Below are 23,296 nucleotides of genomic sequence, written 5' to 3' on the forward strand. Positions count from 1 at the left end.
AAATCTAAATAGGACTATGGAAATGAAAAAATTTGATTGGTGGAATTGTATTGCCAATTCAGCAAAGTAACACGTAAGGGGAACACTCTAACAAATGTGACTATGTTGTCTCTAATAAATCAAACAATAAGTCCCCCAAGATTGTATTCCTGAAAATTACAACTCGTCGCACAATAAACAAGCTCTCTTATGGCTATATTGACGGAAAAATAAAACAGTTACTGCTCTTGAAATGCAAAAACAAAATATTTTTGTTTAAAAGTGTTTTTTATCGTGTCAAAGTAGTAAAACATTAAAATACCTATATATATTTGGTATCACTGTAATTATACTCACCCAAAATATAAAGCTAACAGTAAACAGCCTTAAAACGAAAAGAGCAATGGTGGGCTAGCTGGGTTTTTTTTCATTCCCCTCGCAAAAAGTGAATAAAAATGATGTACCCCACAATGGTGCCAATGAAAAATAACACTCATTCCGCATAGAACAAGTCTTTATACAGCTATGTCGACAGAAAAAAATTAAAAAGTTATAGCTTTTTGAATGCGTCGATGAAAAAATAAAAAAAGATAGCTTGGTCATTAAGGCCTAAAAAAAGGCTGGTCAGAGGGGTTAAACAATGTTTTTCTAAACAATGGGATACAATAATGTAATCTGTATGAGCCAATAAGGACAGAAAGAAGCATTTAATTGTCGATTTACTTTGCAGCTTTGATTTTTCTAGGAATCCGGGAAATTATTCTGGAAAATATCTCCAAGAAGTAACCTGTTCTTGAGGAATGACTTTTCCTAATGTTAAAGCGTATCTGTTATCCTACTGTGCTGCCATAGTTATAAGTCAGCTCATTCATGAGGGGATCGCTCCCCCTGCTTTGCCCTACCCTTATCCATCAGTCTGTCAATCACTGGGAGAGGCAGGAGAGACAAATTATTGTGCCGATTGGGCTAATAGTGCAGTGGACCTGTCTTCATACTATGCAGCCCTTAAATAGGACAGCTTAGTGTGATGACAGATCTGATTTAAACAAAAGACAGATCTGCTTTAAAGGCTTTGTATACCTTTAAAAATGTTGTTGTTTTTTTTGTTTGTTCTTTAATAAAACAGTGTATCTGTGTCTTTGGTGCTGCTTTGTAATTACTTTTTATTATAAATAATTTTTACTTTTGTTGATACAGCTGCTTTGTATTCTGTATACAGAGCAGCTGTATCTTGCGCTGAGACCTGAATCTGTCAGGTCATCGGTACTGACGGGTTCAGTGTCAGCGGGTCCTGCGTATCTCTGACACGCAAAATCCACCTGCTATTGATCACATCTAAGTTATGAACTTAGATGTGATCGATAGCAGCTCGATCCTGCGTGTCAGACACTGACACTGAACCTCTCAATCCCGTGGTTACAGGTTTCAGCGCACGATACAACTGCTGTGTATACAGGATACAAAGCGGCTGTATCAGAAAAAGTAAAAATAATTTTTAATAAAAAGTAATTACAAAGTTGCACCAAACACACGGATACACTGTTTTAGTTTTTTTTTTTTTTTAAATAACGCTGGATGAACCCTCCAAAGCAGATGTGAACATAGCCTTTACTTCACTTTTTTTTTTAGCATTTACTAAATGAGAAAAAATATTTATAAATATGATTATTAAAGATAACAATAATAATAATAATAATAATAATTATCAGCTATAGAAACCAACATTAAAATAAAGACATTTGCTTCAGAGTAAATAGATACAAATAGATTGTTTACAACACTTGGTCTCTCATATTTGACCTGTCATACTGAAATGTATGGTCATGGAGATGCTGTTATAAATACTATTATATTGTACCATCTGTTTTTCATGCTGTAATATATATACTTCCGCATTTTTTCATTTTATTCTTGGGCTATTATGTTTCTGAATATTCCTTCATGGAGATAGTTTGTTAATCCCCCTTAATCTCTATACGCTGTTATAAGGGTCCGCACCCTAACAAACAAAATTATGTGGGTTACTAATCCTGTTTATGCATTCCAAGCTGGAGAGTTTTTCTTGCTGTTACATACAACAATCCTTGGCAATGATATAGAAAATGTGCATTTTATGATACGCTTTACATTATTTATGAAAGGTATCAACAGCTACAGGGCTTGAGTTTAAATAGTCAGCATGAGAAAAGCAAGACACGAGGCTTCATACATAAAAACTAGTGTAAGCAAACAGAAACCGTCAGAATGCTGTATTTATTTTTTAATCTTCACTGGAAAAAAAAGATGGAATCTGTTAAATTTACTATGGGAAACAATTCTACTTTAATATGTGCTGAGTTATCTAGATGGAAACTGATGCAAAGGAAAAGTAAAGAATTTTTACATAGCAACTAAATAGAATGCTTATATTTATTATGAAAATACCCCCTAAAAATAACATCTTGGATGTGATTGGTTGCTATGGGCAACTGCTTCACGTTTTCTTTGCACAAAATTATGATAAATCTCCCCTCGTTGTCTACTAGTTTTTATGCATGTGGCCCACCATGTCCAAACACAACCACGGTCAAAATCGCAACTCAGAGACTGAATAGTCAACAAAGGTGTGTACAAACCGGTGGAAGAACATGGAAACCAAAAACACCCTTTCACTTGGGTCTGAGGCTTTAATAAAAGGAACTCCTAAATGCTATTCAAGGGGTATTATGTGCTTTATTTCATTCTATTCGGCTGTATGGTTAACGTTCATTAACACAAAGTTAAAACTTATAAAGGTCAAAATCTCACAGGGTATTTCAGGGTAGAAAACTATTTACTGCAGAAAATTCTCCGAATGTTGGTCCCGGGAACAGATAAATGTCAGGAGCAGTAACTAAGTCCAGCCAAGACATGTTTCCTGAGGGAAAACTCATTTAATCTGCCATTTTCTCATATTGGCCAATTTGCCAGCTTACATCTCGAGTGTGCACTTTTAAAACACATCAGGTTTTTCTGGTACAACATAAACAAAAGCAATCAGAGTAGAGTTTGTAGTTATTTTATACGGTTATGTCTGCGGTATAATTCACTTGAAAAGCTGATGATTACCGCACAAAGTTCATTCTTAAATATGAACCGTAGTACATTTATGTTTCTTTCTTGATGTCGTTTCTCTGAGGAATCAATAATAAGCAATGCCATTCTGATTTTTTTTTCTTTCGAAACCATAAGCAAATCTAATAACAAAAAGGTACTATATTACACATAAATAACACACATCCCGCAGCGTGATAAAATCTCTCCTGCAAGCCCCCCGCTGTCTAAACATCTAGTCCGTACTTGTAAATAAATAAAATATATACTATTATTTTCTCTTTGACTATGGAAGTGGTTCCCAAACTTTTTTATGCCACACACTGCTAGGAAATGTTTGATTAATATTTGCAACCCCTACAAAAATAACATCGCATTTGAAGATGAAGAAGTCTAATTTCTCATTTTTGTACCACATACAATACCACAGATGAATAAATGTAACTTAAAAAAAATATGTTTTTTACTAAAATGTAAATATAAATTGGGCAATTAGATTCTAATTTATTCAGAACAAATATTATAAGCGGCAAAATCAATCCCAATTTTTCGCACCACTTGAAATTCCATCTCGCATCCCAGGTTGGGAACCCCTTAACTATGGGAATCTACAGTCATTTTCCCTATAGAAATGTAGGTCACAGAAGTGCTGGTGGCATGTCATTAATAGATATACGGTAGGTGACTGTCCCCACAGAAGTAGGAAACTCCAGAGTAGTCATCTGCTGACTGCAGTGCTCACCAAACAAAATAAGACACAGCCCCATAAAGATCCTTCAACAAGCAAGTCCAAAGGACTACCTAATGAAAAATATGAATGAAAAGATAAGTAGTTTTCATCAAGCAGATGAAAAAACTTTCACAGTTACTTTTTCATCCATGTCTGGAGTCTATAAAGTGTATTAGTAAATTACTTATTTGGTGGAAGTTACAGAAGATAACATATAAATATTATAGTAAAGGAAGCTTGAATTATGGTAATCTAAATCTAACTATTTTATACCCTACATCATTTGAGCAGTACATATAGCTCCTACGTAGATAACAATAAAAAGTGACCCAGCACTGCTTAGCTAGAGAAGATTCAAGTACTAAGACCATAGTTTTCATCCATAATTACGGATGAAATTGCGGACACATTCATTTCTATATGAACCACAAAATATAAAACATGACCTATTCTTGTTCGCAGACTGCGGACTGCTACAGATGTGTATCCATAGCGATCGGATCCGTATTTGCTGACAGTAAAAACCCTTACGGTCATGTGCATGAGGCCTTAAGAAAGGAGGACTGCACTGTTGGCCTAATGGATCTCATTCAGCTTGCTATTGTCGCTTAGCAAAGTTTTGCCCTTAATCTATGATATAATGTAACCTGTTTTACGTGTTTTTCATACCAGTATTCAGAACTAATGAGCTCTGCTTAAGAATTTCTTTCTATGAGAGGTAAAAGAAGATTCCTGATTACTCATGTAACAAGACAGACTAGAAATAGATGGTCATTTTGTTCTTCTGAAGCACACGCTGACATTGTGCCACAATGAGCATTTGAAATTTATATCTTGTTGCTTGTCTACCTGTTGGATTGGAAAGCTGGCCTCTAAACCCTCCCTCTTAAGAACATTAAAAGAAGACAAAGGCCTTTGTAATTTTTTCGCAGCCAATCATGCATCACATATTTATTTTCCTCTCTGGTTCCAGCTAAGAATTGTAGAAAGGAAATAGGCGAAATCAAAGACAGTGTCTTTTTACGCAGGCTAAAAGTCAACCAAGCCACATGGTTAAAAAGACAGAGTGAGATTCTATCTAACTCTCTGTAGATGTCTTAAGTTACCTGAGATCTATTAGCTTTAATTCAGAAGACTTTCAGTAAGAAAGGTAAACCCAGGGTCAATCAATTCCACCATGCCGGAGTGACTTCATTATTTTGCCTTCTATGGCCAGAAAGAGGTGGTTACAGCTTAGCCTCATTATTAAGACATGAGGGGCTTATTACACTTTTATGCCTCAGAATACACTAGAAATGTACAGCATGAAGTACAAAAAAATATATACAGCATGAATGGTTAAAAAAAAAAAAAAATCATGCTCACTCCCTAGGCAGCTGTAGATGAATATTAGAGGTAATATCTAACCTGTGTTTTTTGGGTCTTTTCTTCTCTTTGCATACCTTTTGAAATGTTGTATTTTCTCTCCCTAGTGTGATGCTTGTGCTGTGCTTACCACAGTAAGCAAATCAAATTTCTCCCCACTTCTACTTCCCCTTCCCAATTCACAGCATTTAGTGCCATAGACACACAGAGTGAGAAACTGCATCTGCATCCCCCACCTTCCCCTTCATTTAATTTGTTTTCTTCCTTTCTTCTATCTACAGGGTGGGCCATTTATATGGATACACCTAAATAAAATGGGAATGGTTAGTGATATTAACTTCCTGTTTGTGGCACATTAGTATATGGGAGGGGGGAAACTTTTCAAGCTGGGTGTTGACCATGGCGGCCATTTTGAAGTCGGCCATTTTGTATCCAACTTTAGTTTTTTCAATGGGAAGAGGGTCATGTGACACATCAAACTTATCGAGAAATTCACAAGAAAAACAATGGTGTGCTTGGTTTTAATGTTACTTTATTCATTCATGAGTTATTTACAAGTTTCTGACCACTTATAAAATGTGTTCAAAGTGCTGCCCATTGTGTTGGATTGTCAATGCAACCCTCTTCTCCCACTCTTCACACACTGATAGCAACACCGCAGAAGAAATGCTAGCACAGGCTTCCAGTATCCGTAGTTTCAGTTGCTGCACATCTCGTATCTTCACAGCATAGACAATTGCCTTCAGATGACCCCAAAGATAAAAGTCTAAGGGGGTCAGATCGGGAGACCTAGGGGGCCATTCAACTGGCCCACGACGACCAATCCACTTTCCAGGAAACTGTTCATCTAGGAATGCTCGGACCTGACACCCATAATGACATAAATAACTCATGAAAGAATAAAGTAACGTTAAAACCAAGCACACCATTGTTTTTCTTGTGAAATTCTCGATAAGTTTGATGTGTCACATGACCCTCTTCCCATTGAAAAAACTAAAGTTGGATACAAAATGGCCGACTTCAAAATGGCCGCCATGGTCAACACCCAGCTTGAAAAGTTCCCCCCTCCCATATACTAATGTGCCACAAACAGGAAGTTAATATCACCAACCATTCCCATTTTATTTAGGTGTATCCATATAAATGACCCACCCTGTATATCTATATTACTCTGGTGTGAAGGATTTGCCTGACACAGCTTCTGTGTCGACGCCCGTGGTTAATCAGTCTGCATCTGTTCCTAGGTCTGCTAGAGTGACTCTATCTGCTACCACTCAGGCTGGTAGGCTGAGGAGTGGGAGAGACTATCGCAGCCTGGCCAGATGGTTATAGCTCCCGCCCTTGGTCCACTTATACCTTCATTTGCTGCTTGTCCTTTGCCTGTGAATCTCCTGTTTCCTGGCTCTGCTGTTCCTGCTATTACTATTGACCTCTGCTTCATATTGACCCTGGCTTGACTGACTATTCTCTTGCTCTGCATTTGTTACCACGTCACTACTGGTTTGACTCGGCTCGTCCACTACTCTGTTGCTCACGGTGTTGCCGTGGACAACTGCCCCACATTCCTTTGCTTTTGTGTTCCCTTGTCTTGTTTGTCTGTCGTGCACTTATTGAGCTTAGGGACCATCGCCTAGTTGTACGCAGTCGCATAGGACGGGCTGTGCAAATAGGCAGGGACTGAGTGGCGGGTAGATTAGGGCTCACCTGTCTGTCTCCCTATCCTGTCATTACATCTGGACTATTTTATTTTTGGGGGGGGGGGGATCAAGAAGGTTTTTTGAAAATTTATAGATAGCCTGCAGGCATTGAAAACGGAACACAAGGCTTATAGAAGGATGTACTGTATTTTTTATTTATGCTAAACAAATAGGAACATTTTATGCTAAACAAAAAAGAACACTTAAAGTACAGTATATATAAATAACCATATATTAATCGATCCAGTGTATGAAAACTTTCTTACATTTTCACATAGAGTAACACTAAGAATGATATTCAATGCTAACCATACAGTAATCAATGAGTTTCAGTTTATTGTAGGGCACCTGTGTTAAGGGAGGCGCAAGGCTGCAGTGCAGGAAGAGGAACTTTGAGGTTGCACCTTCGGCTCCTTATGCTTTTCATGCAATGTCTCCAGCTATATGTAAGCAGCTACTAGTATCAGTAGTCACACAAAATGCTCAGCATGACCAACTCTAAATAAATACATATATGTAAATAAACACGCACATATCTGTCTATATATATATATATATATATATGTGTGTGTATATATATATATATACACACACGTGTGTGTGTGTGTGTGTGTGTATGTATATATGTGTGTATGTATATATATATATATAGATATAAAAATATTGTGGTTTCCATCACTTTTGGATTCTACGTTCGGTGTATACAATATTCCGAGAAGACCTCCTGACTTATGTGCTTAATGTGAAGCAATGATGTACTGTATGCCACATGCCATAGTGATATGTGACCACTGCTAATCAAGGGCTGCCACAGTCATGTGCCATACCCATGATCCTTTAGCTACGCCACTAAGTAGTGTCAAAGGCCTCCGATAAAAGAGAATGAGACCCACATTTTTCTATTGACTAAATGCTTGGAGAATACTGGCTAATGTAACTGCCAGACTATTCAAATTTATGGTATGTGCTAAGCAGAAGTTCACACGCTTTTTTTAGCTGAAGCCACATTTAAATATATAATAGCGGGTACCGTTAATAGCCTCAATAAGTATGAAATAGATTAATGGGTTTCATACTAAGGGGGGCATCAATGAAAGGTACTGCACAGGGCACCATCCATCCAACCTAATTATATTAGCAGCCCATTGAGTTCCTTCACAAATTACAGCTGAATGGCGGGTGCTCCAGCAGTGGGGCATCCTGTGGTCAGCTTAATGTCTGGGACTCTTCTAACAAAAATTCATTGTCAAAGAGCAGACAACTAGTTCAATTAAAATCAGGTCATCAAATATATTCAAATAAGAAATAAATGTTTCTTCACTGAGAGTGAAAAAAGCAGCAGTTATATTGGGCAAATGCATAGTCTAGTTTGATAGTTCTGGCCATAGTGCAAAGTGTCTGTTATATGATCAACTCAGGAGCCACTGCAAGGGCATAGCTATAGGGGGAGCAGAGGGACCAATTGCACACGCGCCCAGAAGCCTGAAGGGTCCAAAGTGTCCCACTGCCACATTAGAGGCCACTAGTATTTTGAATAGCATATGGTTGGTGGGGCCTGTGTTACAGATTTTGCAGTGGCGCAAAGCCAAGAGATTATTTTTTTATTTTCGTGTCAATGTTGCTCATAGCCTGAGATCTCTGCAATACTTGATGCCAACTCTCTGCTACTGAAAAAGTTTAACCTTCAGTTAGTGTATTCCAGAGAACATCACAAAAGGTTAACGCATTTCTTTCAAGAGGAGATGGCATCTATAGCTCTCATAAGCCTGTGAACATGACCAGGCTCAATGAAGACAAAAAACTTGTACTCTTCTGTCACAGAGTACATGACGAACCGGCTGTAAAATGGTATCACAGGGCTGGTAGCCACCCTGTGTGATAAGGTTTAAAAACCTAACACATTAAGCTTAGCCCAACCTATCATTATCAATCCCTTTCTTATGCAGCATTACAATTCTGTCCATTAGGTTAAACAGCTACCATGGGAGTCTTCAGCTAACACTAAAAGGAAGAAGAGCTGGGCTTAATGTTATCAAGAGTTACTTTGCCTCATTAAACTATCTATATAAATTGTATTAAAAAGAAGGCTCTGGAAACATATTTATCATTCCACATGCTTTATACAAGGCATACATATGGCAGCTTTACAACTCCTTATTAATTGGAAAATATTAACTATTAAATATAATTAAATGTAAAACAATGCATGAAACGTTTAATAAATGTTATAGCTCAGGTGAGCCACCATCAGGGTGAAATGAAACCGGCTTCTACTGAGCAGTGCCGGTCATTATAGTCCTCATCGTATGAGAATCACAAATGACTGTATATGCAGGTGTTAAAGGAACACTCTAGGCAAAACTGATTCACGGTGTTATACCTAGTGCAGGGCCCAAAGGACAGGTGCCTGACACAATAATCCCTGTGTCCGCACTGTTCCCTCAGGCCCAGTATTAGGCGTTGTCCACTAGCAGGGTACTTTGACAATAAGCTGATGATAAAGTGTCCCTCTGTTGGGACCCCCAGTTATCAGCTGTAATCAGTGGGTAAACCTTGCAGTAAGTGTTCAATCACCCTGCAGCGCCACCACAGGAGAATCAAAGCATTTAGCAGTTGCAATTCAAGTCAATGGGTTGGCTGTGTAATGCAGGACAGGGCAGGACCTCCAGATCGAGAGATGCTCTATGTAACCTTTCTCCACTCAGAACAGAGGACCCCCCTCTATTAACTCAGAATTTCCTAATAAGGTATATGAACTAGACAAACCCTTTAATAAACCTAGTATTAGCTGCATAAATCGGCAATAAGACCAATACTTTATAAATAATCCTGCCTTGACAGTTTGGTTGCAGGAAATGCTTAAGTATTTCTAGCATTTCTGATCAGATTTAAAAAAAAATCCTCCTGTGTAATAAGACAATCATCTAGAGCGGTATAAAATCTGTATGTTGGCATGTTTGTGGCATTTGCCCTTTTATTGCACTTTATTTAAACATTTTTCTTTGACTAGAACAAAGTATTGATTGCCTCTTTCCACAGCACTCTGATCCTCATTGCTCATTCTTTCCTAGCCAGCCATAACCTTTGTGGTCAGGTTCAGTGATATACTTGTGTCCTTGACGCTCTCCTTGGTCTGCCAGTTGTATCAGACCTAGGCACAGCATCTACTTCATGCCAGCTAATGTTTACACCTGGCAGTCTCCTGTAAATCCCAAGACAATTTGGCAGCAGCCAAACTCCACGATTTAATTTCACACCATCTAAATGATTTATCAGAGTCATTGTATGGGCCAGGATTGAGAACCACTTCTTAAGCTTCTTCAGTTTGGCTAGTTGTGATTATTTGTCATTTTTTGCCCACATAAGGAACAGTTTTGGCTATAAACATGAAGACAACATTATTGTCATTTTGAAATAATGGACACGTACAATAGCAGAGTTTTAGAGGGGGCTTAGCCAATGCATCTGGGTGGATTAATCATGTAAAATAAAGGATTTGAGCGTGATTATGACTAAGTAATGTAATGAATTCTGATTTTCTTTCAATGAAAAGACGACAATGTCACAGAACATATTAGAAACTACAATGAACAAGGCTTTTCCAGGCAGCATTAAAATTGGACTGGATTATAGAACTATATTGCCAGAGGTTCCTTTTTTACTTTTTCATTCAGAGAGTTATGATTTGTGTTTTTATTCATATTCGCTCCACCTTCTCATCTTTTCAAGTTTATTTTTGCGTGGCTATGGTATGTTCATTGGACATTTCTCATGACCACAACCATGAAACTTAGTGCAAGCACTGGTAGGAGGTAAATGGTCTGCCTATACATCTTTTGTTTGCATTAAATACATATTGTTATAGAAATGCAAGTTTGAGTGATTTTCCAAAGGCTTCTTGAGACTGCCAGGAGAGAGAGCGTGCACGTAAAACCACAACCTCAAATCCATAACCACTCTGATCGACAGAGTCTAAGGCTACTCCAAGGTATTTGCCACAGCCGACCGCAAAGGTGGGATGGTCTTTACTGCTTAGAACCAGGTTGTCTTAGCAGAGTACTGTGTTGGATTAGAGGTGCAATGCAGGAAACCCTAAGCTGGAAACCAGACAGCCAGAGGGTTAACTGAAAGTCCAAAACTAGAGTTAGGGATAATCAGGCAAAGCAAAGGTCAGAACCAGCCCGGAGCAAATAATCAGAATTGGTAAGCAGAGGGTAAACGAGAGACAAGCCGAGGTCAGTATTCACGAGGTCCAGAAGTCAGAAGTGCAGGAAATGTCTGGAGCTTGATCAGAACACCAGAAGATAGGAGAACCACATGCAAAAGGAGAGGTGGAAGAAGGTGGGATTAAATACCAATGCACACCTGACAGGCAGAAGGACAGATAAAAGAGATAGGCTCAAGGTAAAACAGACACGCCCAGAAGCCAGAACCGTAGTCATGGTAGTCTTAGGCCGGATTTACACGAGCGTGTGCGTTTTGCGCACGTAAAAAATGTGGCGTTTTGCGTGCGCAAAAGGCACTTTACAGCTCTTAACAGCTCCGTGTGTCAGCCCCATATGATGCACGGCTGCGTATGATGCGCAGCCGCCATCATTATGACACTCAGTTTGGATGTTTGTAAACAGAAAAGCGCGCGTCCCATGGAAGTGCTTCCGTGTGGTGCGCATGATTTTCACGCACCCATTGACTTCAATGAGTGCGTGATGCGTGAAATACGCACAAAGAACGGACTTGTCGTGAGTTTTACACAGCGGACTCATGCTGCGTAAAAATCACGGACTGTCTGCACGGCCCCATAGACTAATATAGGTCCGTGCGAGGCGCGTGAAAATCACGCGCGTTGCACGGACATATATCACGTTCGTCTGAATAAGCCCTTAAGGGAACAGGCGTTTACAAACACATATGTTTAACCAGTTCAGAACCGGGCTATTTTGAGCCTTCAGGACCAGACACCGTTTAGCCATTTTTCGCACGCAACAGTTGAATGGCTATAACTTTTTATTTGTTAGGCCAGCGAAGTGATTTTTGCGATGTTTTTTCCATAGACAATGCAGGTTTCTTTTTTTTATCATTTTTATACACATCCTTTTTGCTATTTTAGATTTTTTAGGCTTAAAGTTTGAAAATAATAGGAAAAAAATAAACTTTTTTACTTTTTATCTATGTTTTTTTGGTAATAACTTAGTTTTACCCTAAAATAGACCTTTTATTTGTGATTGTCATTTTCGACCGTAAATTTTAATATATTACATGTCTATATTAGGGTAATTGGGTAAGGGTTAGCGTTACGACAATGAATGGCAGGGGGAACATTTTTTTGGGAACATTTTTTTTTGTATTGTTATTAATTTTTTTTGCACTTTACTTTACTTTTATTATTTTATTACTATGGTCTGTTCCTCAAAGGTCAAAAAAGACCTTTGGGGAACTTTATATAGTTTTTTCTTTCTTTTACACCATCTTTTTCCACTGTAACTGGGCCACTAACGGCATCCCGGCGATTACGTGACCAGTCACATGAACAACGGGACCAATAGAGAAAGCGGCGTGGCCGCTGCCTCTATTCCTATACACAGCGTTCATTGAGCGCTGTGTAAAAGTGATCGGAGAAGACAGAAGCAGCTAAAGCTGCTTCTATCTTCTCCTCAGGGTCCCCGGCAGTCACTGACTGCCTGAAACCCGACATTCAGCTGCCCAATCGCTCGGGCAGCAAGTTCAAACCCGCGCCGTAAATAGTCTATAGCGCGGAATTTAAGGACCCTGACCGCTGGCCGTAAAAACACAGCCAGCGGTCGTGAACCAGTTAAAAAATGTTTTCCAAGGAATATGCAACCTGTGACTTTAAAAGTCCTATTATGCTTAGTAAGGTCAAAAGAAAGCCTAGTTACTGTCCCATGCTTAAAGGGTACCTGATGGTTCAATCGACTTTTCAGGATAACACACACATGGGGAACAGCACTATTTCTGGCCATTATGTGACTTTGATTTTGCAATTTTTAGCAGTTTTCCCCTTTTGCATGCTATATCTGTAGTTTGCATTTCTCTCTGAGCTGTGGGATGGAGACTGACAGCCATACATTACACACAGTAAGAAGAGGAGAGTTTTCTCCATAACCTTCTCTCTCACTCAGAAACAGCCCCAGGATCATGCAGGACATGTACTGTATATAGAGAAGTACTGACCTGTACTTATGTGAATAAGGTACTTTGGTTGTGATAGAAAGTATCTATGCCTGTAATTCTGCTCTTATCTCCTGCACGTTCTGCTTACTCTTCCCTCTCCCCTCTCCATAGGCTTCCATAGACATGTGTAATCTGATACATGTGAGCTGCAGTTCGACTCGAGACGGATAGAGCTGAATTTTCAGAATGAAAGTCAGTTCAATAGAGGGAGGGGGAGCAGGAAAACAGCCAGCTAAGAGCAGAAATAGGCTTGTTAATCTGATAATATATATTACACAGTTTCTTATAATCACCTGTACTTTATTTTTGCAAAGTTTGTTGAAATGACAGTGCCCATTTAATAAAAGGCTACCAACTAATAGCTCTGTGGTAAAGCATAAAAAAGGAGTGTATAATTCTGTTGCCCTAGCTATACATGAGCCTTCTCACAGTTCCCTGAAGCTAGATGGGGTAGGCAGCTCTGCTGGTAGTTTGTGCAATACGCTGTTATCACATGGGTAGTGGCATTGCAGAGTATCACTGACATCAATAGATGTTCATAAATTTCTATGGATAGTTGTGGCTGTGCAGAGCTGAGGGTTAGTGGTGGTGGGTTAATTGGAGGAGTCCCTCTCTTAATCTGGCATTCCCTAATAGGGCAGATTGAAGGTTGATGCCTAATTCAAATAATCTCTTTAATAGTAATTCATGCTTCTGCCATCCAGCAGGATAGTTATATTTACTGCCGTTGTTTCACCATGTGCTGCAGGGCTGAATATTTGTAGCATTAGACTTAGACCCTAAACTTCACAATCATGACCTAACCCTCACCTTTGGCAGCACGACACCTTCCCTGCTTTTATGTCTTATGATTCTGAGACAATTTTCTATCCTCCCTGCTTTTGTTGTAATGTGTTAGTAATATAATAATGTTGTCATAGTACAATGTAAAACAACATTATGCAGTTCTTTCAGGCATGATATTCAAATTCTGTCCATAACGGATAAGAGCTGGGAGCAAGTAGTGTACATTAGCTGCTTAATAGAGATGAGCGAATTTCAAGAAATGAGTTTCCGGTGCCAATTCTATCGAATGAGTTGTCCAATTTGATTTGTTCCGAATAAATTTGCAGCAAATCATAGGTGTCCTGTTTGCCCGGTCCAACTCTCTGATGTCTTCTGGTACTGTATCCAAGTTGGATAGAGTATTAGAAGACATCAGAGAGTTAAACTAGGCAATAGATGCACAGAGAAATGTCCCTCTCTACCTCCTGAGATGACGTTGTTTTGTCCCATGTGTCACAAAACAAATGTCATCTCAGGAGGCCGGCAGGGGTATATCGCTATAGGACACTAGGTGAGTATGGTATTTTCTTCTTATCTTCTTTTCTCCCCTCTTCCTTTTTCTTTTTCTAGTCTGTGAAATTGCGTCTGGCGGATGTATCCGAAACGTTTTGGAAATTGGGACTTTGATTAGTTGATTGGGTCAAAAAATCATGACTTAATATACATAAAATAGCAAGACAGGGAAAATTATCAATATTTTCCACTCTGTAATATATCATTATATATATATATTTTTCTTCATATTTTTGGACTTCATTCATTCATTAATTTTTTGGGGATTATATATATATATATATAGATATATATATATCTATATATATATATATATATATATATATATATATATATATATATAGATATATATACTCACAAGAGAAATGCAACACATTGCTGAGACCAGACTTAATGGTCTTAGAGATTTAGTAATTAGAGAAATAAAGGTGTCTCCTCTATACTCTAGTTCCCAAGTATAATGTGCTATGTGGCAGTCAATACCTTCTGCTGTTTTCTTTCATTAGAGTCAGGTTTCCCATTGTAGAGTTAGGACAAGAGTAAGGTTGGTGAAAATCAATGACAGCTCCCTGGCATGAAGCCTTCACACAGAGAAGCCTGTATCACAGTTCAAATCAAAGCAGCACAGCCATCACGAGAATGCCCGCCCTGTGCCCTCATCCTGCTGCAAAGGCACATAGTAGCAAATTAATCCAGCAGCCTCTTGGAACCAAAGATAGTCAGTACAAACATAGGTATAAAAAGTGAGCGCACTGTACTTTTTCCTCGCCAGATGTCTGGTGTTTTAAATAAAGGGTTATGAGATTCATAGGAGATGCCTTTATTAAAGAGATGTATTCAAACTTTTACATATAGGTTAAAGGGGTTGTGCCATCAGAAATAACCCATCTCAGATAGGAGCCGCATCAGCAATTTTCAAACAGCTGTTTTTGCCAGAGGAAGCCGTGACCAGCCAGACTTTTGGTGGTTGCTGTTGGGGATATGTAATATACATGGTGGCCATTTAGATGAATGGCTCTCCATGTAATACGCAAACGGTTTGAGTCTGTCAGTGTGGGGGCTTCTCTTACATAGTGGCTCTCTGCCCTGGCTTTTAGATGAGGGTGCTGAGCCGGGGACCTTCCTCTAAGATGTTCATATGTGTAGCGTCCATGGCCATGGGCCATCAGGTTTACTCACCTCCCGACGCCCGCAGCCATGGATCCGTGAGCGCTGGTCCCCATCTCCTTCCTAGGAGACGCCAGCGCTCACTTCCGCTCCGTCCTGCTGTGTCCCGTAGGGTGCGCGCGCACAAGAGGAAATCATCAACTGCCCATGATTTCCTGGTCTATAAGAAGGCCCCAGCCATTCTGATCCTTGCCTGAACGTTGTTAGTTATCCCAAGTCTGTCTTGCAAATGGTTCCTTAGTGTTTTCCGTTCCAGTTGTTACCCGTGCCCTGTTATCTGTTCCTGTATCCCGTGCTGTGTTCTTGTTCCTGTGCCTACTAGTTGGAGTCGTGTCTACCGCACCTGCTGTTGCCTTGCTATGTCCTGTGTCATCTGCCACGTCCTGAGGGATTCGCCACGTCTGGCGCAACCTGCGGCACCTGTTGCCATCCGTCACGTCCTGTGTTATCTGCAACATCCTGAGGGATTCCCCACGTCTGGCGCAACCTGCGGCACCTGCTGTCATCCGCCACGTCTGGCGTTACTTGCTGCACCCACCTCCATCCGTGCCAGAGCTGCGGGAATTGTCTGGACTATCCAGGTACCGTTGTGCGGGACTTTGTATTGCTGGGGTTCCCTGTTGTTTGGCAAGCTGCCTCCCCGCTACGGCGGAGCGGCCTAGTGGGTCCACATACCCACAAACCGTGACAATATGCCCTAATAGGATATGGAACAATCCCTTTAATAACAAATATATATATTGTCCAATGTCTAACGGGACATTACAAGTCAGATGAAGATGTATATGAATTTTTGCCTATATATGTTCATGACTGAATATCCTATCTTTAATTTCCAAATCTACGAACACAATGGTTTCAGTGAGTTGTAGACAATATGTGGTTTGAAATCCACCTTCAGATGTTCTAATAGACAAAATTCAGTTTTGCTACATCTATCATATCAATATAATTTGTGTAAATACTAGAAGCCAAAATATAATGAGATTTTAGATTATTAAAATATAATGTTATTTTTAATCAACAAATCAGTATAAATGAGAGTAAATCTATTTCGGGAAATTCTAAAATGTTACATAAAGTAAAGTATTGTATACCTGGAGGCTGTATCGTCACCCTGACTGATGAAAATGACAGCCAATATAAACTATAAACTGATTTTGGGATAACATACTGGGACGGAAATCTTTATTTGATTGGTTCATCCTTTGTTATGTATAAGCTAATTATAATTGCTTTCTTATGTCAGCTCCTAATAGGCCTGGACCTCCACAGGTAGAAGTTTTCAATACACTATCATTCCATCTGGATGAGCACACTGTTTATCTATTTAGAACCACCGAGATGGAAACAATTTAGTCAAGAATACAATATGCTCAAATGTGATTGTTAATTAAATTCATGTGTATGTCGATAAGGATAAACTGAGGATATGATTTGACAGCACCCAAATTGTTAGGGTAAAGTACAATATATTTTAACTTTCTTGCTATTACATGAATATGTTTAGCTATACTCTAAAATAATTACATATGTTACTGGACTATAGCCTAAATACCAGGTAGTTTTTCTCTTTTATTAGTACACATTATATGTATTTCATAATTTTTAAAATATACTTGTAAAATTATTGTTTACTTATCTAATATCAAGGCTAGATTTTCATATATCGGTATGATGCACAGAACACACATTAGTGTGAAAAAAAAGCTTGCGGTGAGCTCAAGAGATGTTATATGGCCCTACTATGAGGGCAGTATTTCACACTAGTATATGTGCATTGGTTGGTAGTGTTATTTACTGAATTGTGGTAATGGTAATAACTATATGACAGTGTGTGGGGATGTGGTGAAGAGCCCATGAATTATGTGGGCAATGTGTAGGGGTATTATGTGGGCGCTATATACAAAACTCCCAACATTTGCGGGACATTTTTAAGTCTGGTCTTCGATTCAACCAGGAACACCCACAAAACCTCCGTGAAATAGCTATTTTGAAGCAAATTATCATGATCCCTGACCACTATGAGGTCCGTTTGGTGGGACAATCCCAGAACGAGACGGTTGGGAAGTATGCTTTATGGAACCATGTGCAGGTACTACATGACAAATCCACTAATGTCTTATTAATATAAAATTTAACACGATAAATTAAATTCTTTAAGATCTACCATAATGCTCTGAAGGGTTCCACATAGTACTGTAAGATATAGTAACACATATAAAACATTGAACGTTCACACATACATGGGTATGTGAGATAAGCAGTAGGCATTGGAAACAAGTCCTTTCCGAATAGAAGTAAGACCTCCTTAACACCTTGAAACATGACGTTGGAAAGTGTAAAATGCTCTTCACAAAAGGTGAAACAAATATATGTAGGGAAATAAACACAAAAAACTTCTAATCATTGGTTTCATGATTATATACATTTGATAACGCAGTAGAAGTGTCTAATGCTAATGAAGTAAACTTTATGGAAACATTAGTTGCCTTCACCAGTTGAATACAATAAAATATAATATCAAGTCATGTTGGCTTGGTACTTACGTGTTATGAAGTACACACCAGCCGCAGTGTGGATCTCCAGAGCCCAGACAGTCACTGCATGTAGTGTACTGGCCACAAGACTCAACAGGGACTCGCGTAAGCTGTAGAATAAGAGAGAGAAATATGTCACATAAATGGCTTGTAGGGCATGACATGCAATTTTAGTTGTATTAAATAATTATATATAGTATTATGAGACAGCAATTAAACATTTCTAAAATGCATTAAATTCAAAAGCAAGCGGAGTTCAATAAATTAAGGTTTAAACAAAATATATAGAAAATTATGACTAATAATCACTGAATACATTACAATGCGCTGTGACTGAAAAAGACCAGATGAGGCTAGCCAGAAAAACTCAAAATGTAGGCTTCTGCAGGTGCTGCTCCTTTATATCATTACACTCAATGCCTCCACACCTCCTTACCATTCCTTGTAAGAGAGAGCGGCAGCCGTACTCCCCAGCTAGCTGTTTACCCCTAAAGCCCTGTTCACACGGCGGAACCCGCCACAGATTCCACTGCTGGATTCCAACTCGCATTAATTTCAATGGGAGTCTGATGCTTCTTTTTCCCGCTAGCTGATTTTTTTCAGCTAGCGGGAAAAAGAAGCGTTCTGCTCAATCTTCACCTCACATTGAAGACAATGGGAGGAGGAATAATTCTGCAGCGGATTTTGCGGCGGGACCCTGTGTACTGACCCTAACTTTGTTTTGTTAAGTTACTGCGGAGAAAGGGGTCTTCTGCTGGTTCAGATGTATTTCAGCCCAGGCCTTCAGGCTCAGCTCTAACATGAGAAATTTTTATACTGCCAGCCATTAGGCTTTTTTTGTGTGTTCATTTTGCACATGTGTTTGTCACAGCATTTTTAAGGGTGCAGTGCCCTATTTATTTCCCCTTTTGGGGGGGTCTAAGAGGAGGGGAGATGTGGCCCTTCCTTAGGTTCCTTACTCTACTGCAATGCTAGCCCTTTAGGGGGAGAAAAAACTTTTTTTTTTTTTCTCTCGACATGATGAATAGGTGGTCGGCCTCTGATGCCTTCTACATTCTACATGCATTCTACAATTAGTACAAATTTAATGCAAAGATCCACCAGTCTGGACTACACACACAGATCTTAATCATTTAAATATATTGCAAATTCTAAAAATATATTAAAAACATGATCAAGTCCTAATCTTATGTAACACAAATGTATATAAAGGCTTGACAATCGAATATATAAATTGCTAAATAAATACATTTGGACAGAGCTCTCATACTAAAACCTAGGCTATAGGATGACTTTAGTTGTGCAGCAGACACTTCTATAGGAATACATTATTATGCTTATTGTTAGGGCACGTTCACACGTGGCGGAATTGCTGTGGAATTCCGCAGCGGACAGTCCGCTCTGGAAATCCGCAGCAGTCTGTCCATTGGTTTCGTTTCCACACCTTTTTAGTTATCTTCGTGCAGACGTTGCTGACAACTCCGCTGCGGACCATAGGCTGCGGTGCGGAATTTGGTGTCCGCAGCATACACTGGCTGTTGCGGACTTGATGCGTACTTGTCGCGGAATTTCTCCATTGACTTCAATGGAGTTGCAAAATTACGCAATGAAATCCGCAGATGTTATGTGTGTTGCGTTGCGGATTGCTTTTACGAACAGGATATTTCATCATTCTGGCTGGACCTATGTGTTTCGAGGTCTATAGCCAGACTGAGATGGAATGTTTTAAAAGACAGCAGGAAGTACTCTTCACCTGAATACACAATGGCTAATCCGCAGCAATTTACTGCACATTTTAGGCAAAGGCGCAAAGGAATCTGCAACACAGATTATGTGTGGCATTGATGCGGACAGTCTCTGCAGAAATACGCCACGTGGGACCATACCCTTATCATTTCTTCTGACTTAACACTATGCAGAAGATGATGCTGCTTAAATACATCAATAGCAATAACTGAATGATAATGTTGATTATGATGATGATGATGATCATCATTATCATTATATCTCTACACTAATATCAAGACGCTGATCTTCAAGGGGCTGTTTCTATTATGTTTAATGTAACGTGACAATGAGGATATATAATATTATTACTGTTAATTTGCATATATAATGCTACATACATAAGGGCTGTATATGCATAATTAATTCATCTGCCTGCTTAGTGATTTGTATTTGTAATGTACTCCTCAGCCACAGTACTGCAGCCACATATTATATATGTCATACTGTGCTTCTCGTCTCCTTTATTGGAGACTAAATAATGAATGTGATTTTCTAATGACAAGTGAGAACGTATGTTCAGGGTCCACCGTGTGCTAAAAGCAGATAGCAGTCTTTATCCACTGTCTTATTATTTGACCGTCTTTATTATTAACATTGCTTGAGTCTGTCTGTTCATATTGATTATAATCTTTTTATAGTCTGTCTATGTTTGATTTTATTCCAGGTAATTGTAGGTAACGATCAACAGGATTAAAGGGGTTATCTCATTAATAATTTTCATACCAAAAGTCATAATATGCTGTATATAGCTGTTTTAATGTAATTTGAAGTGTTTCTAGCTTAAAAACATACCTGTTTCATCAATATTTGATTACATGTGCCACCTTGCTGCTGCTAATCTGTGTTGCTGGGTTTAAGGGCTCTGAGCAGAATTCATCTTCTCCCCCTCTGGCAGCTGATATAGTCAATTCTTACTTTCCCTGCAGAATAAATCTCCTCACCTATACAGCCATGCTACTGCAGAGGCTCTGCTCCTTCCCTGACAAGCAGGACAGAAAGATTTTTCTTTTGTCTGCTTGGTAGTGAACTGAAGATCACTATGCAGAGACCTGGCTGTGGGGAGTGTAACTAAACATTTGTGTCCACCAGCACTCAGCTCATTAGGTGGATATGCACACTTCCTATACACTTTGTAAATAAATGTCATAACTCTTCACTGGATAATTTTTTTTATCATCATTTAAATGGCAAACATTGTTAATTTGTATGATCTATACAATGAATATGATATTTAATGGTAGGACAACCCATTTAATTCCTTAAAGTGAGGCTCACTTGAGGACAACATTTTAAATATGATGATGTATATGAAGCAATAATATCTGATGCCCTGCAGTTGTGCCCCTCTGTTGATCCGCTGTTTAAGGGTCCCTTCTGTGCTGTCCCAAAATGGCTTCAGCGCTTCTTATACTACTAGTCTGAGACACTCCCACTGTTCTCGGATTGGACAGAGCTGCTCACGTGTATAGTTCCGTCCAATCCATAAACAGAGGGACATAGTCTGAGAAGCGCTGTGGCAATTTTGAGACAACACAGAGGGCACCCTAAAATGGTGCATCCATGGCAGAGGGGGGCAACTGGAAGGCACCATGTTTTGTCCTGAGACTGGAGGGTTGCTTTAAGGACACGGTCAATTTTGGCCTTGAGGACAGAACAATTTTTTTATTTTTTCCTCTTTGCATCCCGGCACTCATAACTTTTTCAATTTTTTGTTTGATGTAGCAGGATGAGACTTTGTTGTTTGTGGGACGATATGTACTTTATGTAGGTGCCCTTTATTGTTACATTTACATTATCATTTAATTTATATACATTTTTATTTTGTCAAAAATGCAGAAAAAAAGCCGTTCCGCTGCAGTTTTCATGTATTTTTTTTTATAGCATACACCAATCATCAGAAATAATGCTATGTTTGTTGTGCAGGTTTGTATGGTTGTGAGGATAACAATGCAATAGATTAAAGCACGTAACACTTTTTCTTTTTCTCACAAAAGGATTTTTCTTATTGTATCAAAAAAGATTCAATCGACATCAGTAGAATATATATAATTTGACTTCACCCAAAGTGCCAAAAGTCACTAAAAGTTCCAAATGGATTCAGTCCATGGATTATGGATCTCGTGTACGAAAACTCCACGAGGAGGGAGAATTGGCATTTTTGACCACCTACGCCTTCCGCCTGCCCTGACATTGCTACGTTCACCATGTTGAAACTCTACCACCTGCCCTTACCTATTGCTACATTTGCTGTTCTAAACCTCTGCCGTCTATCCTGACCCATTGCTCCCCAAGGGAGACTACTCTGGGGGGTAGTGACCTGGGGTAAAAAAAACAGGGGCTCACCTAGCAGCCCCAAGTCAGATGCCTTGGTGACAAGGAGGGTTCATACCACCCCCTGCTGGCCCTGCAGCATAATCCTAGGGCTGTTGTTACACATAGACAGAACTTTTAAAACCCATCTGATCCGTGATCACTGGTCTTAAACCCCTTAAGAACCAGGTCTATTTCGGCCTTAAGGACCAAGCATTCTTTTTAGTTTTTTCCTCCCCATTTTCAAGAGCCATAGCATTTTTATTTTTATGTCGATATAGCCATATGAAGGCTTGTTTTTTGCGTGACGAGTTGTATTTTTCAATTTTTGGGGGTATATATAATACTGCTGATCTTTATAAAAAAAATTACAGAAGGAATTGAAAAAAAACCCATCTATTCCAGCATTGTTTTTCACGTTTTAAATTTACGCAGTTTGCTTTGAAGTGTAAATAACATGTTAACTTTATTCTATGGGTCAGTACGATTACGGCTATACCAAATATGTATAGATTTTTTTATGTTTTACTACTTTTGCACAATGAAAACACTTTTAAACAAAAATGGTTTACTTTTGCATCGCCGCATTTCAAGAGCCGTAACTTTTTATTTTTTATGTTGATGTCGCCATATGAGGACTTGTTTTTTGCGAGACGATATGTAATTTTTCATTGGTGCCATTTTGGGTACATGGGACTTTTTGATTAAATTTTATCAAATTCTTTGGTGGGGGAAAGGATGTTTTTGTGTTTTTTTTTTACCGTGTTCCGCCGGCAGTTTAATTAATGAGTTAACTTTATTAATTGGGTCATTACAATCGTGGCAATATCATATATGTATGTGTTTTGTATAGTCATTTTATTTTAATTTTTACTGTCATTTTATTTTATTTTTTTAATAAACTTTATTTAACTGTTTTGATTTTTTTTTTATTAGTCCCACTAGGGGACTTTATCATGCGATCTTCTGATCGCTTATATAATGCTTAATATATTTAATATACCAAAGCATTATTGCCTGTCAGTGTAAAACTGACAGGCAATCTATTAGGCCATGCCTCTGGCACGGCCTAATGGGCATACAGCCAGCGCAGGCCTGGGGGCCTTTGTTAGCATGGCAAC

General features: G+C 39.0%; 1 protein-coding gene across 1 annotated transcript in view; it reads right to left on the minus strand.

Annotated features, from left to right (window-relative positions):
* The window catches only part of PLXNA4 (plexin A4), a 715,975-nt gene that overhangs the window by 304,228 nt on the left and 388,451 nt on the right, over positions 1 to 23,296 (minus strand). Inside the window, exon 5 of the mRNA XM_075857507.1 lies at positions 18,087 to 18,187. Coding sequence (XP_075713622.1) covers positions 18,087 to 18,187 — 101 coding nt within the window. The remainder of the gene's footprint in view (positions 1 to 18,086; positions 18,188 to 23,296) is intronic.

This window comes from Rhinoderma darwinii, chromosome 3 (assembly GCF_050947455.1).
Source record: "Rhinoderma darwinii isolate aRhiDar2 chromosome 3, aRhiDar2.hap1, whole genome shotgun sequence".
NCBI classification, from domain to species: Eukaryota; Metazoa; Chordata; class Amphibia; order Anura; family Rhinodermatidae; genus Rhinoderma; species Rhinoderma darwinii.